This window comes from Mustelus asterias, chromosome 2 (assembly GCF_964213995.1).
Source record: "Mustelus asterias chromosome 2, sMusAst1.hap1.1, whole genome shotgun sequence".
Lineage (NCBI taxonomy): Eukaryota > Metazoa > Chordata > Chondrichthyes > Carcharhiniformes > Triakidae > Mustelus > Mustelus asterias.
The window spans coordinates 57,015,679-57,030,129 of NC_135802.1; the positions used below are offsets into that span (position 1 = coordinate 57,015,679).

At 43.6% G+C, this 14,451-nt stretch overlaps 1 protein-coding gene across 2 annotated transcripts in view; it reads right to left on the minus strand.

Moving 5' to 3' along the window:
* ctnnal1 (catenin (cadherin-associated protein), alpha-like 1) overlaps window positions 1–14,451 on the minus strand; it is a 333,318-nt gene that overhangs the window by 109,396 nt on the left and 209,471 nt on the right. For both annotated transcript variants that reach the window (XM_078235777.1, XM_078235766.1), the window contains exon 4: window positions 9,440–9,559. In XM_078235777.1, the coding sequence (XP_078091903.1) occupies window positions 9,440–9,559 (120 nt within the window). The remainder of the gene's footprint in view (window positions 1–9,439; window positions 9,560–14,451) is intronic.

Below are 14,451 nucleotides of genomic sequence, written 5' to 3' on the forward strand. Positions count from 1 at the left end.
TTTTATAAATGAAAAGTTTATGTTTTCCTATTTTTCTTATAACACAACCCAGGATTGGGGATCAGTTAAATATCTGAGGGCTGTGCCAGCACTTGTCTCTAGAATTACCTTTCTAATCCTCTCTCCTCTTTAAAACCTTCTTTAAAATCAACTCCTTCTCCCGAGAATTTAATCACACCTTCCAACACATTATTCCATTCAGTGCCCATTAATCGCCTGACTAAGCTTCCAGTGAGGTGGCTTGGATTGGTTTTCTTATGTTAATCCAAGTTGTTAAGCACATGCCTCTGCTCTGTGCTGCTTTCAGTACCCAAGTAGCTGCCCTGTACCTTGGCATCCAAAACTGAAAACAGTACTCAGGGTGTAGTCTGAGTAAAGCATAATACAGTTTAATTATCTACTTTGACTTGTGATCCATGTTTTGACTATGCCTTAAATATCCTATTTGCTTTGTTGATTGATGTTATGCATTGCTGGAAGATGTTTAGCATCGAGCTTACCAGGACTCCATGATCTCTTTCAGCTTATCAAAGCCGAATTCCCTCATCAAAAAGAGGCGAGGGTGACTGCCCTTAACATCAAAGTAGCATGAGTGTCGCATTAAGCTGCCTCAGAAAAACTGCAATCAGTGGGAATCAGGAGGGAAAACTCTCCCTTTCCACTGGTTGGAGTCATACCTAATACAAAGGAAGATGGTTGTGGTTGCTGGACGCCAATTGTCTTAATCCCAGGACAAAGGAGTTCATCAGGGTAGTGTCCTGGGCCAAACCATCTTCAGCTCCTTCATCAATGAACTCCTCCATCATGAGATCAGAAATGGAGATGTTTGCACAATGTTCAGCGCCATTCACAACTCTTAGATACTGAAACAGTTGGTATCCACATGCAGCAAGACCTTACGTGGCAAGGAATATCTGTGCTACACAAGTACCAGGTAATGACCATCTCCAACAAGAGAGTACCTAACTATCGCCCTTGGCATTCAATGACGCTACTACCAGTGAATCCCCCACTATCAGCAGGCTGGGGTTACCACTGACCACAAACTGAGCAGAACCAGCCATATAAAGATGGTCCTATAAGAGCAGATCAGAGGCTAGGAATCCTGTGACAACAAACTTCAATCCTGATTCCCCAAAATCTGTTCACCATTTCCAAAGCAAGTCAACAGTGTGATGGAACTATCCTTATCTCCTGGTTTTTTCCTCATCTACATGCTGCCCCTCAACAACATCATGTGTAAACACAGCATTAGTTTTTACATCGATATTGATGGCTCCAGCACAACCTCTCCTAAGTTCTCCACTGTTGTCAAGTTATCAGACTGAATGCTTAACTTCCAGTACCAGATGAGCAGAAATTTCCTTCAATCAAATGTCGTTAAGATTGAAACCAGTAGCTTCAGTCCATATTACAACGTCCTTTCCCGAATGACCAAATCCATTCCTTTCCCTGGTAACTGAGGCTGAATCAAACTTGATGTCATATTTGATCCTGAAATAAGCCTTTGATCCCATATCCACATCATTACTAAAGACTGCCTATTTCCATAACATTGCCCGACTCCATCCTGCTTTAACTCATTTGTTGCTGAAACCCACCCATGCCTTTCTTCCCATGCCGACGCACTCCTGGGTGGCCCTCCAACTTTCTATAAACTTCAGATCAACCCAAACACTGCTAACCCTTTCCTTACTTGCAGTCACCCATTTCTCCTCCTCTTCTTCTCAACCACCCCTCCCCCCCAGCCTCCTGCCCTCTGCAGCTGTCTTTCTTCCCCCCCCTCCCCCCCGCCCACTCCCTGCCCCCCACCTCCTGCCCTCTCCAGCTGGCTTCCTTCTATTAAAATGTTCCTTAAATCTACCTTTTTTTAAGAACAAGAAATTTGGCCATGTACTCTAACATTACCTTATGTGGTTCAATGTCAGAGTTTGCTTCATAATACTGTAGAGCACTTAGGAGCACGTTATTATGTTAAAGGCACCATATAAATACAAGTTGTTGCTTATCCATAGTGATTTCAGCACTGTTTGAGGAATGCATGTCATTTGATTTTACTTCTCATGTGTGGCACTTTACATTTGTCTGCATTAAGTTCCATCTGCTGTTGTTCCACCTACTTACATACCCTGGTGGAGCAATAACATCTGCATATTGCCCACAACAGCTGCCAACATCTTGTGAACTTGACAAAAAATAATATGCTTTACACTTCTGGCCGTTTCTGTTCTTTTTGGGCTTTTAGCCCAACTCCCAGCTTGTCTTGGCTACCGATAGATTGAAACTTCAGGCTCGGGGCTTGATCCAAGCTCTCTGTTCGCATCAGTCACTTTACAAATTGGGCCTAAGGCCCTGCATGCTGCTCCTCATGGAGATTCCCTGTCACTAGTAGAATATTTACATCAAAAACACCAACTTTCTTCAGAAATTCTCCTTCCTCCCTCCACCCCCAAACCTCCACCAATTGATTTAGGCAGTTTTCATTTTATGATAATTTTAATCAAAGATAGAACTTGTATTTATATAGTATCTTTCATAGCCTCAAAATGCTTTACAGCCAATTAAATTATTTTGAAGCGTTACCACTGTTGTAATGTAGCAATGCCCAATTCGTGGAAACATTTACCTTTGATTACGCAAATAAGTTTAAACAAAATGGCAGCATGGTGGCACAGTAGTTAGCACTGCTGCCTCACAGCGCCAGGGACCCGGGTTCGATTCTCAGCTTGGGTCACTGTCTGTGTGGAGTCTTTACGTTCTCCCTGTGTCTGTGTGGGTTTCCTCCGGGTGCTCCAGTTTCCTCCCACAGACCAAAGATGTGCGGGTAGGTTGATTGGCCATGCTAAATTGACCCTAGTTTCAGGGGGGATTAGCAGGGTCAATATGTGGGGTTACGGGGATAGGGTGGGGTTGTTGTCGGGTGCAGACTTGATGGGCCAATTGGCTTCTTTCTGTACTGTAAGGATTCTGTGATTCTATGAGAATGTTGACACAGCAAGATCCCACAAACAGCCATGTGACGATGGCTCAATTACTTCGGTGACGTTGGTTGCAAGACAAATATCGGCCAAGTCACCAGGAAGAACTCTCCCGCTCTAATTCAAAATCGGGTCTTGGAATCTTCTACAGCCACCGAAGAGGGCAGGTGGGGTTTTGGTTTAATGTCTCATTCAATAGAAGTGCAGACTTCCCTCAGCAACTTGTGAAATGGGTTTGGAACCCACAACCTCCTGACTTAAACTTAGAGGTGATGTGGAGATGCCGGCGTTGGACTGGGGTGCACATGTGCACATTTCCATTCCATCTGACGAAGGAGCAGCGCTCCGAAAGCTAATGGTATTTGCTACCAAATAAACCTGTTGGACTTTAACCTGGTGTTGTTAAAACTCTTACTGTGTTAAACTTAGAGGGACAGTGGGTAACCAATGCATTACTCTGGTGGGTGCAGATGGGCAAGGGAGAAAGAGAGGGAGCAGCAGGGGAGAGAAGGAATGTGAATGGGCATGGGGAGACATAATGAGAAAGGGAAGGACAGAATTAAGGGATATGACGAAGATGAGGGTTAGAGGAAGAGGGAAAGAAGGGAAACGAGGTAAAAAGGAAAAGACAGGGAAATCACCTCAATGGTAGAAGCAGTCTGGATTTTCATCTCAACGGGATGGCAGAAAGGCTTTTAGTGATGCTAAAGTCAGGTTGCAGGTGGAGCACTTCACTCTAAGTTTGGGAGGGGTGTACAGTCTTCTTCATCAGGAGGTGGGGAGAAGATGGAATATGTCCTTCACACCTCGTTGCAGGATCTTCAAGACCCAATTTTTACTGAGGGGAGAGCATGCAAATGCTTGTACTTCACTTTCTTGTATTCCACTTTCCTGGACTAACAGTCCGTACAGCCACAATGCAGAATTATCTGCTGACGTTTGTCATGCCTTGCCTATGACTGCGGCACATCCATTACCACATGCTCTGATTTAGCTTTCACAGTCTTTTAATCAAAAATCAATACAGGGGTTTAAGGGCAGAAATGTGATAACTGGCCACCCAACTTTCAACTATTTACAGGGCTAACATAAATAGGAACTTGCTGACACCTCAACAAGTGTTTGCCTGCTAAGCCAAGTATTCAGTACAATTTCAGACCGAATGCTTTCACCTACTTAGCATTTGTGATATATTTTATTGAATAAATTGGGGCAACTGTCTCTGCTTTGAGAGCAATTAACAACTGAGTACAAAGCATGCTCAAAATTGTGCTCGTGTCCAAAGTGAAGTTCAAGATTCTGTTTAAACTTATTTACATAATCAAACATAAATTTTCCCATGAACCATCATATTTAACACTGCAATGAAGTTGCTGTAAAAACCCTTGGACAGGGTTTTAGAACATCATTGCTTACTTTTCCCCTTGCCTTCATAAATATTTCTCAATACATTTAAGGACAGCAACCTGGTGTATTTTCATTGATACAACTGAAACAGAATTTATCACAAAAAAAAGCAATTTAAATAAATGTCCAGCCCAGCACCTGTGAGCAACCAGATTTAATTTAACTCAAAATGACCTTAAACAGCAAAACTGAACACCGTTCACTAATTTCATTGATGTGCACTGGTCATTTTTTATCTGCCTGCCTGTATCTTTTTGTCTATAAAGAATATTTGAAAAGTGTCCACAAAGCCACTAATCTGTGCAATGGGTGGAAACATGCCATGTTCAGTCTGGGGTGTGGCTAATTCTGTAGGCAGGGCTGGTTTACCACGAAGTTCATAAACAAGCATAAAAGATTACTCTAAGTTAATGTGCACTAGAGGCAAGCTGCACTTGAAATTCCTCAACCTTTTAGGCTGGTTTGGCTGATTTCAGCTAAGTTATAATAACGCGGTGGAAACTCCGCTTCATTTCATTTGCTCTTGATAATGCCAGTACACATTGTGATTCATTTCGCCTTCACAAGCAACATCACAAAAGCCAGTGGACTTGCTTCCTCCTGGGGTTTGTTACTGACCCTCCTTCACCAGCTCTAGCTTGGTGGGTGGACAGGAATCTTGTTCCAGGAATCTGCCTGTCACTCTGAAGCTCCTGTTGAGCAAGCGTAATCACATCAGACAGAGATGCAAATGAGATCAAGCCTTGGAGAAGGTGCAATGCCTGCTCCAATCAGCTTGGATCATGTAGATCAAGCCCAAGACAGGAAGTGGAAAGCCTGTTTTGTCAGCTTGGATCTGGAACGTCTCACTTGCTGAGACTTTGAATTGGACTTTGATTGGATTGAATTGGATATAAACCAAAAAAAACATTCTAATCATTTGTGGGCCAAGAGCAACTCACACTGTGGTACACAATGGTTCTCAAACAAAGCACACTGCCGTGATTTACTCTGCCATGACAATGTTAACAGAGAAAATATAGAACTAATTCCATTAAGACCTAAAGAGTTTATGTTCCTAACTATTTTGCCTTTTAAAAAAATTCACAAACCTAGGTTACATCAATACTTCCAAATTAATCAAAAGAGATCCCAATTTAAAAAGTACATTTTTAAAAGGGGTTCCAACAAAATAAAAAAACTGAAGTCCCTATTTTACAGTTAAGAGCCTAATCGTATCCCGAAGGCTGGAAGGGAGGATTTTCCAACTGGGAAGTTACAGGTTTTCTGGTGGTCCTGCCCAATTTAACAACAGGACCATCTTTAAAAATTTGTCAAGTTGGTGTTTCCCATCCACAGACAGCCAGATTAAGGGGCTGTCTGTCAAGAAAGGTGGTGTGCAGGTAGAAAAGAAAGTGCAGTAGCGCGAGATGGCAAGTTGGAGATTGCAGGTTGAACATGGAGGAGTGGTCTGATTATAGAGTCTCTACAGTGCAGAAGGAGGCCATTCAGCACATTGTGCTGCACCAACAACAATCACACCCAGGTCCTATCCCCGTAGCCCCACGTATTTACCATGCTAATCCCCCTAACACTAAGGGGCAATTTAGCACGGCCAATCAACCTAACCCGCACATCTTTGGACTGTGGGAGGAAACCGGAGCACCCGGAGGAAACCCAAACAGACACAGGGAGAATGTGCAAACTCCACACAGACAGACATCTGAGACCAGAATTGAACCCGGGTCCCTGGCATTTTGAGGCAACAGTGGTAACCACTGTGCTGCCAATTACGGTGAGGTTAATTGGTTAATTTGGTGATCTGGGGGAGAAGCACTCCTGCTCCGCAAGCATTGGTAGAAGAGCTCTTACCTGTTCCATCCAGCTGTTCCGGCCCTCCCAATCTGCCAGTGTTAATCTGAAAGGGAGCCAAAACATGAGGCACAGAGCCATCTTGAGATAGTTAAATTTGGAATCTGTCTCTCGGGGGCAAGTTAGTCAATCTCTCCACTCTGTACCACCAATTTCCAAGCAACCTGCCTTTTCGAAAACTGGAAATTGAAGACTTTTTTGGTTTTCACCTGTTCACCCAAAAATGCCAATATTGCTCAGATATCCTGCCCATGCGTACTTCACCTGTAAGCCCAGACGGTGAATACACCAAAGGCATTACACAAGCGTGAAGACACGGCATCATTGAACGTATGGCTAGAACCCCAGAACGTAAGAAATCGGAGCAATAGTAGGCCATTTGGCCCATTGTGTCTGCTCCACAATTTACTAAGATCATGGCTGATCCAATTGTGACCTAAACTCCAGTTTTCTACCTGCCCCCATAACCCTTGAAAAAGATAAACATTTAATATCCAAATCAGCTCAACTCACTGTCATCATAAGACCATAAGACATAGGAGCAGAATTAGGCCACTCGGCCCATCGAGTCTGCTCAACCATTCAATCATGGCTGATATTTTTCTCATCCCCATTCTCCTGCCTTTTCCCCATAATCCCTGACCCCCTTATTAATCAAGAACCTATCTATCTCGGTCTTTAAGACACTCAATGACCTGGCCTCCACGACCTTCTGCGGCAAAGAGTTCCACAGATTTACCACTCTCTGACTGAGTAAATTCCTCCTCGTCTCTGTTTTAAAGGATCGTCCCTTTGAGTTTGAGCCCTCTGGTTCTAGTTTTTCCTACTAGTGGAAACATCCTCTCCACAGACCCTATCCAGGCCTCGCAGTATCCTATAAGTTTCAATAAGATCCCCCCTCATCCTTCTAAACTCCAACGAGTACAGACTCAGAGTCCTCAACCGTTCATCATATGACAAGCTCTTCATTCCAGGGATCATTCTTGTGAACCTCCTCTGGACCCTTTCCAAGGCCAGCACATCCTTCCTTAGATATGGGGCCCAAAACTGCTCACAATACTCCAAATGGGGTCTAACCAGAGGCTTATATAGCCTCAGAAGTTCATCTCTGCCCTTGTATTCTAGCCCTCTCAGCGTGAATGCTAACATTGCATTTGCCTTCCTAACTGCCAATTGAACCTGCACGTTAACCTTAAGAGAATCTTGAACAATGACTCCCAAGTCCCTTTGTGTTTCTGATTTCCTAAGCATTTTCCCATTTAGAAAATAGTCTATGCCTCCATTCCTCCTTCCAAAGTGCATCACCTCACACTTTTCCACATTGTATTCCATCTGCCACTTCTTTGCCCACTCTCCTAATCTGTCCAAGTCCTTCTTCAGCCCCCCTGTTTCCTCAATACTACCTGTCCCTCTACATATCTTTGCATCATCTGCAAACGTAGCAATAGTGCCTTCAGTTCCTTCCTCCAAATCGTTGATGTATATTGTGAAAAGTTGTGGTCCCAGCACTGACCCCTGAGGCACACCACTAGTCACCGGCTGCCATCCTGAAAAAGACCCCTTTATCCCCACTCTCTGCCTTCTGCCAGTCAGCCAATCCTCTATCCATGCCAAGATCTTACCCTTAACACCATGGGCACTTAACTTATTTAACAGTCTCCTTTGCTGCACCTTGTCAAAGGCCTTCTGGAAATCTAAATAAATCACATCCACTGGTTCTCCTTTATCTAACTTCCTTGTTACCTCCTCAAAGAACTCTAACAGATTTAGCACTGCTAAATAATTGCTTTAGCACACAAACAAACTCAACACCCTACCAGGTGCTGCAGTCTAGAGTTCAAGAAAACTAACTTTACTGTGAAAACAATGGCAATAAGCAACTAGCGTACTGTGGAAAATCACAGGTATACTGCCTGAGGGATTCTGGTCTGTGTTGATGTTGCTTGCCATCACCATGTAGACAGGAAATTATGCTCAATATGAACAGCTCTGCCTTGAAGCAGTTAGCTGAGCCTCAATGCAAAAGTTCAAACCTCCAGAAGAAGCTGATGCTCAGGAACATCCCTCCATAGAATATATACAGTCCACACCTCACCAGCTAAGGAGAAGTAATACTCGAGACTGGAAATAAATGCCTAACAGTTCTGTGTGACATAACAGAACAAAAGGGAGGGTGGAAAACTGTGCCAACATTTTCAGTCACAGAGTTAATTCAGTACCATGAGCGAATCTGCCACACAGTTCAAAATGAAGCCATTACATTTCTCAGTGCCATGCTATTTGTGAAGGTTTCCGAAGAAGAATTCACAATCATATTATGCAAAGTATTCTCTATAGCAGCATGTGAAAGAACAATTCATGATGCAACAAGATACAAATGATTGAAATGCGTTAACAAAAACAGATTAAAAAGTCACAAGATTATCAAATTACGATCTATATTAAGCATAGCTTTTGAACATACATCACAGAACAGGCAGAGGTACATGTGCAATAAATTTAAATCACAGTGGCACAGTGGTTAGCACTGCTGCCTCACAGCGCCAGGGACCCGGGTTCGATTCCCTGCTTGGGTCACTGTCTGTGTGGAGTTTGCACATTCTCCCCGTGTCTGCTTGGGTTTCCTCCCATAGTCCAAAGATGTGCGGGTTTCGGATGATTGGCCATGCTAAATTGTCCCTTAGTGTCAGGGGGAGTAGCTAGGGTAAATACATGGGGTTATGGGAATAGGGCATGGGTGGGATTGTGGTCGGTGCAGACTCGATAGGCTGAATGGCCTCCTTCTGCTCTGTATGATTCTGAGGTCAACCTTCCTCAGAAGACTGCACTGGCAGTCATTTCCACTTTAGAATTTGATGGTTTCCTGCTTTCATTGCTGGATAGTGCGAACGGTTTAGATGTGTTTCAGGTTAAAAAAAAACTACATTTCTCACAAAAGTTGCAATCAGGTTCTGAGCTTTTGAGCTTAACAGCGTTAAAAATGAAAACAAGATACATTACAGAGATGAGTTGGCCAACATGCAAGGAAGATGGCCAGCTGATGGAAACAACAGAAATTCTGAAGTTCACCAAGGTTACAGTATAAACAACAATTTTCACTTCTTATTGCATTCAAAGCACTATGATGTCCTAAAGCAAATGAAAAGGACAAAATGACATGGTGAATGTATTTCCTTTATCTTTGCAGTTCATCTATAACCTACATTTTGTCTGTCTCCTGTCAAATGGGCAAATTCTACCATCTCGTTTCCAAATTGACTGAAGATTTGTACAAACTCCTGAAAGCTGCTGACTCTTTCTAAGTGTTCCAAAGTTGCAAGAACCTAAAAAAAAGACAAAAGAAACAAAAAAAAACACTTTACTGGAAAAAGTCGACACAACATGCTAAATTAAAGTAAAATCAGAAAGTTGCACTACTATCCAAAGCTGAACTAGTAATAACATAAAATGTCAGCTAGTTCCTTTAGCTCCAAGGCTCTAAATCACCACGAAGTTAAGAGAAACAGCCCTGTGGGGCATCCCATTAATCAACACCACAAGATATTAAAGCTTAATTGTCAATTCAATACCTTAATGAAGCGTTCAACAGTAGTAAGCCTAGATTTTCTGTTCCGCTTTGCCTTGCCGTGAAACAGGGAGTGAAAAACTGAAGGAAATTCTGCCTTCCCAGATTTTCACTCAAGATGCTTGTGGCACAGAGATTGAAGCACATACCAGGCAGACAGTGAACAACATCATCCATTGTTCTGGTTTGCAGACCTATCCATGTGAACTGGACAGTCCAGGTTATTAAGTGACATTATGGAAAAGGCAAAGCACCAGATGTGCTGGGACTTTGTTAAATATTTTTCTCCCATGATTGGCTTTAAGGTCACCTGAAAGTTTGTGCTAGGTTTATTCACATTCTTTTTTTTGCTGCTCGCACTGATTGATGGAAAAGAGTATCCCCCTGACATGTTAAAAAGCAGAGGAGTACCTCAAGGACAGGACAAGAAAGTAAAAAGGCAGATAGATAAGGTTGGGCAATTGGTGTCCTGTTGCCATCCACTGGTAAACACATTTTTGGATCTGGAAAGGTTTTACTTCTGGCAGACAAATACAGGTGGAAGATCCTCTTTTGCAAAGAAAATAAGGGAAAACAGCCATAGCAATAGTAACAAACGGTGATACCTGACCAATACGATCGTTGAATTAAAAACAAAAAAAATGCTGGAACAATCACTAGATCAGGCACCCACAGAGAGAGAGAGAGATTAAGTTTCAGCTCATCAAAAATTACAGCTGCTTCAAGCAAGAATAGAGGCAGGGAAAGGTTGGAGCAGGTACAGGGAAGGATAAAAGGAAAGGTCTGCAATAGAATCATAGAATCCCTACAGTGTAGAAGGAGGCCATTTGACCCATCGAGCCTGCACTGACAACAATCCCACCCAGCCCCGATCCTTGTAATCCAATGTATTTATGCCAGCGAGTCCCCCTGACAGTGAGGGGCAATTTACCATGGCCAATCCACCTAACCCGCACATTTTTGGACTGTGGGAGGAAACAGGAGCACCCAGAGGACACGGGGAGAATGTGCAAACTCCACACAGACAGTCACCTGAGATGGGCATTGAACCCGGGTCCCTGGCGCTGTGAAGCAGCAATGCAAACCACTGTGCCGCCCTGGTGGAAGGCAGAAGTGATTAAATGACAAAAATGGATGATGGTGTAAGGCTAAAGGAGATGGTAACTTGACAAGTGAAGAAAAAGATGGATCTAGAGATGCAAATGTGAAAAAATATGGGCAGAGGTTATGAACTAAAAGTATTGAGCTCTATGTTGAAACTGAAAAGCTGCAAAGTGCCCAATTGAAAGGAGAGGTGCTGTTCCCCAGGTTGATTTTTAGCTTCAATGGAATAATGTAGGAGGCCAAGGACAGAGGTGTCAGAGTGGTAAGAAAGATGAAACACCAGGCAACCAGAGACTAGAGATCACGCCAGTAAACTGAACAGAGGTAATCATCAAAGCAATCAATCAGCATTGGTCTATAGAGGAGACAGCATCATAAACAGTGAATACAGCACAATAAATTGAAAACACAAGTAAATTTCTGTTTGAGTGGCAGGAAGCGGTGGGGGGGGGATGAAAAGGCAGACACTGCGTCTTCTGGGTATGCATGGGAAGGTGCCGTCAGAAGGGGAAAGGGTTTTGGAGTTGATTAAGAAGTTGACTGGGGTTTCGCAGAGGAAATGGTACCTTCGAAAGGCTGAAAGGGGAAGGGACGATCTGTTTAATGGTGTAATCAACCACACAGTAGGTGGCAGAAATGGCAGAAAAGGTTGCTGAAGAAGATTGGGTCACACGGAGTTGGGGGTAGGGTGTTAGCGTGGATTGGGGATTGGCTATCCGACAGGAAGCAGAGAGTCGGAATAAATGGGTGCTTTTCTGGTTGGCAGATGGTAACTAGTGGCGTGCCGCAGGGATCGGTACTGGGGTCTCAACTATTTACCATTTATATAGACAATCTGGAGGAGGGGACTGAGTGTAGGGTAACAAAATTTGCAGACGACACAAAGATAAGTGGAAAAGTGAATCATGTGGAGGGCGTAGAAGGTCTGCAGAGAGATTTGGATAGGCTGAGTGAGTAGGCGAGGATCTGGCAGATGGAGTATAATGTTGACAAATGTGAGGTTATTCACTTTGGAGGAAATAATAGCAAATTGGATTATTATCTAAATGGAAAAAAATTGCAACATGCTACTGTGCAAAGGGACCTGGGGGTCCTTGTGCATGAGACGCAAAAACCTAGTCTGCAGGTGCAACAGGTGATCAAGAAGGCAAATGGAATGTTGGCCTATATCGCAAGGGGGATAGAATATAAAAGCAGAGATGTCTTGCTGCATCTGTACAGGGCATTCGTGATGCCGCAGCTGGAATACTGTGTGCAGTATTGGTCCCCTTATTTGTGGAAGGATATATTGGCCTTGGAGGGAGTGCAGAGAAGGTTCACCAGGTTGATACCAGAGATGAGGGGAGTTGATTATGAGGAGAGACTGAGCAGATTGGGTTTGTACTCGTTGGAATTTAGAAGGCTGAGGGGGGATCTTATAGAGACCTATAAGATAATGAAGGGGCTGGATAGGGTAGAGGTGGAGAGATTCTTTCCACTTAGAAAGGAAGCTAGAACTAGAGGGCACAGCCTCAAAATAAAGGGGGGTCAGTTTAGGACAGAGTTGAGGAGGAACTTCTTCTCTCAGAGGGTGGTGAATCTCTGGAATTCTCTGCCCACTGAAGTGATGGAGGCTACCTCGTTGAATATATTTAAATCACGGTTGGATGGATTCCTGATCGGTAACGGAATTAGGGGTTATAGGGATCAGGCGGGTAAGTGGAACTGATCCACTTCAGATCAGCCATGATCTTATTGAATGGCGGGGCAGGCTCGAGGGGCTAGATGGCCTACTCCTGCTCCTATTTTTTATGTTCTTATGTAGGATGATCTGTTGAACAAGAAGCCTGGTGGAGTGGAAAGTGAGGATAACAGGAACCCCACCGTGTTCTGGGAGGGCGGTGGGGAGGGGTGAGACAGAAGTGTGAATAATTGACATACAAATGTCTGAGGACCACGTCAACCATGGAGAGGAGAATCTGCAATCGGGGTAAGAAATACATATTGGAAGCACTGGTATATAGATTGGTAGTTTCAGAACAGATTTGACAGTGGAGCAGAACATAAGAACTAGGAGCAGGCCATCTGGCCCCTCGAGCCTTTTCTGCCATTCAATACGATCATGGCTGATCTTTTTGTGGACTCAGCTCCACTTACCCGCCTGCTCAGCATAACCCTTAATTCCTTTACTGTTCAAAAATGTATCCATCCTTGTCTTAAAAACATTCAACGAGGTAGCCTCAACTGCTTCACTGGGCAGGGAATTCCACAGATTCACAACTCTTTGTGTGAAGAAGTTCCTCCTCAACTCAGTTCTAAATCTGCTGACATTGGAATAGTGTAGGTTAGATGGGCTTTAGATTGGTTTCACAGGTCGGCGCAACATCGAGGGCTGAAGGGCCTGTACTGCGTTGTAATGTTCTATGTTCTTATTTTGAGGCTATGCCCCCTAGTTTAGTTTCACCTGCCAGTGGAAACAACTTCCCTGCTTCTATCTTATCTATTCCCTTCATAATATGTTCCTATAAGATCTCCCCTCATTCCTCTGAATTCCAATGAGTATAGCCCCAGTCTACTCAGTCTCTCCTCATAAGCCAACCTGCTCAACTCCAGAATCAACCTAGTGAATCTCCTCTGCACCCCCTCCAGTGCCAGTATATCCTTTCTCAAGTAAGGAGACCAAAACTGTACAAAGTGCTCCAGGTGTGGCCTCACCAGCACCTCATACAGCTGCAACATAACCTCGCTGTTTTTAAACTCCATCCCTCTAGCAATGAAGAACAAAATCCTATTTGCCTTCTTAATTATCTGCTACACCTGCAAACCAACTCCTTGAGATTCCTGCACAAGGATACCCAGGTCTCTCTGCACAGCAGAATACTGCAATTTTTTACCATTTGAATAATTGTCCATTTTGCTGTTATTCCTACCAAAATGGATGACCTCACATTTACCAACATTTGTACTCCATCTGCCAGACCTCGCCCACTCACTTAGACTATCTATATCCCTTTACAGACTTTCAGCGTCCTCTGCACACTTTGCTCTGCCAGCCATCTTAGTGTCATCTGCGAATTTTGACACACTACACTTGGTCCCCAACTCCAAATCATCTATGTGAATCGTAAACAATTGCAGTCCCAACACTGATCCCTGAGGCACACCACTAGACATTGATCGCCAACCAGAAAAATACCCATTTACACCCACTCTTTGCTTTCTGTTGGTTAACCAATCCTCTATCCATGCTAATACATTACACCTTTATCTTATGTAGCAGTCTTTGATGCGGCATCTTGTCAAATGCCTTCTGGAAATCCAGATACACCACATCCACAGGTTCCCCATTGACCACTGCACATGTAATGCTCTCAAAGAATTCCATCAAAATAGTCAAACATGACCTTCCCTTCATGAACCCATGCTGCGCCTTACCAATGGGACAATTTATATCCAGATGTCTCGCTATTTCTTCCTTGATGATAGATTCAAGCATTTTCCCTACTACAGAAGTTAAGCTAACCGGCCTAATATTACCTGCCTTTTGTCTACTTCCTTTTTTAACAG